At 34.9% G+C, this 2,953-nt stretch overlaps 1 protein-coding gene across 1 annotated transcript in view; it reads right to left on the bottom strand.

Annotated features, from left to right (window-relative positions):
* The window catches only part of Spast (spastin), a 66,848-nt gene that overhangs the window by 14,444 nt on the left and 49,451 nt on the right, over positions 1 to 2,953 (bottom strand). Inside the window, exons 14-15 of the mRNA XM_005367971.3 lie at positions 2,788 to 2,830; positions 967 to 1,046 (exon numbers count right to left, since the gene is read on the bottom strand). Of these exons, the coding sequence (XP_005368028.2) occupies positions 967 to 1,046; positions 2,788 to 2,830 (123 nt within the window). The remainder of the gene's footprint in view (positions 1 to 966; positions 1,047 to 2,787; positions 2,831 to 2,953) is intronic.

Here is a 2,953-nt window from a genome sequence, read left to right on the forward strand (position 1 = left end):
AAAAAAAAAAAAAAAAAAGAATTCTTGACCCACAATCTTTCCTGTTAGTAAGTTTCCATCTAGTAATAACAAGAAGATACTAAAGCAGCAGCACTGTTTGGGAAAAGATGCTGCCACACAGTCACCTCTCAGGAATCAGGTTCATTAAGAGAACAGGCCTCAAGACCATGATAGATCACCGAGAAGGGATAGAAATGTAATTTTATGAGAAAAGCCAGCATGATGGGAGCTTAAGGAAGGAGGAGCGTCTTAAGAGAAATGGAAAGAAAAGGCCTGACTGGGAATCAGTCTTCTGAAGTGTGGACAATATCCTAACCACTGAGTGACTCCCCAGCCACATATAAAAAGGTTTTGATGAAGTCAGAGTAGATACCAGTATCAGGGCTTCACTGCAAGACACTGCAGTTGTCATTCCAATGTCATGGCACTTCTTGGCTTTGAGATGGGGTCTCTATATATAGCCCAAGTTAGCCTTGAATTCATGACTCAACTGTCTCTATCTCCTGAGTGCTTGGGAAAAGGTATGTACCACCATACTCTACTTCCTTACTATGTTTAAGGTAGGTTTTCAGATGAACAAGTTAAATGTGTTTCTACCTAATACAGAAGAGGAAGTATATATGAAAATATCTGTGTTGGTCTCAAATATGAGGGGATTTTACTTCTCAAATTATTGTAATATTTATGAGCTTTATATATAGAAAGACTATATTGTCATTACATATTTAATTCAGGTCTACTATAAGAGAGAAACTGAAATTCCTTTATATCAGGAAGAGGAGGTAAGAAAAAAAAGAAAGTAAAAGACAAGAAAATTTCTGGAAAATGAATTGCTCACTTTAAATAAGCTTGTTTTACTTAAACAGTTTTTTATATTAGCTCATTTTAAATAGCACACAAAGAGAAATTTTGACAACTGAAACCGATGCCTTAAGACAGATGAATCAGATGAATGAAACCACTCACCTAGCAAGTTGTGCAAGTTCTTTTTGGGTCAGAGGACTTCCTTGTTTACATAACAGGTTTTTAAGTAGAAGCAGTCTTGTCTGAAAGTAAGTATTAAAGAATTACCAAAAAGGCCCAATTTGATATGAGAATTATAAAAACTGGTCAGTATTAATTAATAAACTAAGAATTAGCTTAATGTAATATTCCAGAATCAATTCCTGATTCTTGACCTTAGGCATTATTTCTGACTGTTAAACATAACAAAAACTATCTGTGAGAATGGGGGAATTTCTGAAGACTGTCCAGATACAGCACCAAGAAAGTGGCCATTGTTACTATCAAGGGTGCTAAGAGCCTGAACTAGAAAACTACAGCTTTTTATAAAGACTTATTTGTTTTTATTTTGGATGAATGAATATTTGTTCAAATGTATGTATGTGCACTGCTTGTGTGTCCTATGCCTACAGAAGCAAAAGAAGGGTATCTGATCCTCTAAACCTGATATTAAGGATGCTGTAAGCTGCCATGTGGGTTCTGGGAACCAAGCCCACACAGGTAAGAGCAGAGAGTGCTCTCAACTCCAGCTCCAATAAATATAATGTTTTCAAAAAGGTATATTGACATATGATTTTATATAGCAAGAATTTCATATATTATAGGTATTAATTCAAAGGACTTAACTATACAGAATTGTAAAACCATCACCATAATAACATTTTAGAACATCTGTCACTCCTGGAAGCTCACTCATGCCTCTTTGCAATTAATCCCTACTCCTATCTCCTCTCCTATCTAACCACCATCTGACTGTATCATTAGAAATCTGTCTTTTCTAAATATTTCATCTAAAAGGAATAAAATCAGGGCAAGGGAGATAGCTCAGTGGTTAAGAACACTAGCTGCTCTTCCAGAGAACCCAGGATTGATTCCCGGCACCTACATGGCAGCTCATAACTATCTGAAACTCCAGTTTCGGGGGATCTGATCTCTTCTGGCCTGTCTGAGGCCCAAGTACACATGCGGTACACAGACATACAGTAGACAAAACACACAAAATCATAAAGAAAAATGAGAAAATAAAACAATAAAATAAAATCATATATAACTAGTTTGTATATGGTTCCAATCCCTATTTTTTAATTTTGTTAATATTAATGAATGTAATATGTACAGCTGATGAATTTTTTTTCAGTCCTATGGATCAAGCCCAGGGCCCTATACATATTGGACAAATGCTCTACTTTTAAGCTATATCCCAAGCCCTATAAAATTAAATAATAAATTTGTAAACTAAATAGCACTCATTGACTGGATATGCCACACTGTTTATACATTAAGCAACTGAATTACTTTTCTTGCAGACTGAGGCTATTGTTAGGACTGCTGTCTAATACTGTTGGTATGTCTTCCTTCTTTGGAGAAGTCTCTACTTCTTTTGGATAAAATGTTCAGGAACTGCTGGGTCTTATTTAAGTTTATGGTTATTGTTTTAAGAAACTGCCAAGCTTTTGTTTGTTTTTCGAGACAGGAGCTTTTTTTTTTTTAAGATTTATTTTATCTTATGTGTATGGATATTTTGTACCTGCATGTATGTATGTGCACCACATGTATGTTGGATCTCCTGGAACTGGAGTCACAGTTGTGAACACCCAGTGGGTGCTAGCAATTGAACCCTGTCCCTCGGAAGAGCAGCCAGTCAGTGCTCTTAACAGCTGAGCTATTTCTCCAATCCCAACAAAATGTTCTAAAAATTGCTATACCACAGAGTTGCAAATATAATATTGTCAGGATGGTACTTGCTTTTACTTTAATAAAAAATTGAAATATAAATATACATACCTCCTCATTTGGTAAAGACACATATACCCGTTTAATGAAACGCCTGAAAAATCAAATTAGAAATATAAATATGAAGTTATAGGTAACTCAGCTCAAATAACAATTAATAGAAAAAGCTATAAATATAATATCTAAGGTGATTAAAAGTTCTTTCTGATTATTAATA

The sequence above is a fragment of the Microtus ochrogaster genome, unplaced genomic scaffold (genome assembly GCF_000317375.1).
Source record: "Microtus ochrogaster isolate Prairie Vole_2 unplaced genomic scaffold, MicOch1.0 UNK26, whole genome shotgun sequence".
NCBI lineage: Eukaryota > Metazoa > Chordata > Mammalia > Rodentia > Cricetidae > Microtus > Microtus ochrogaster.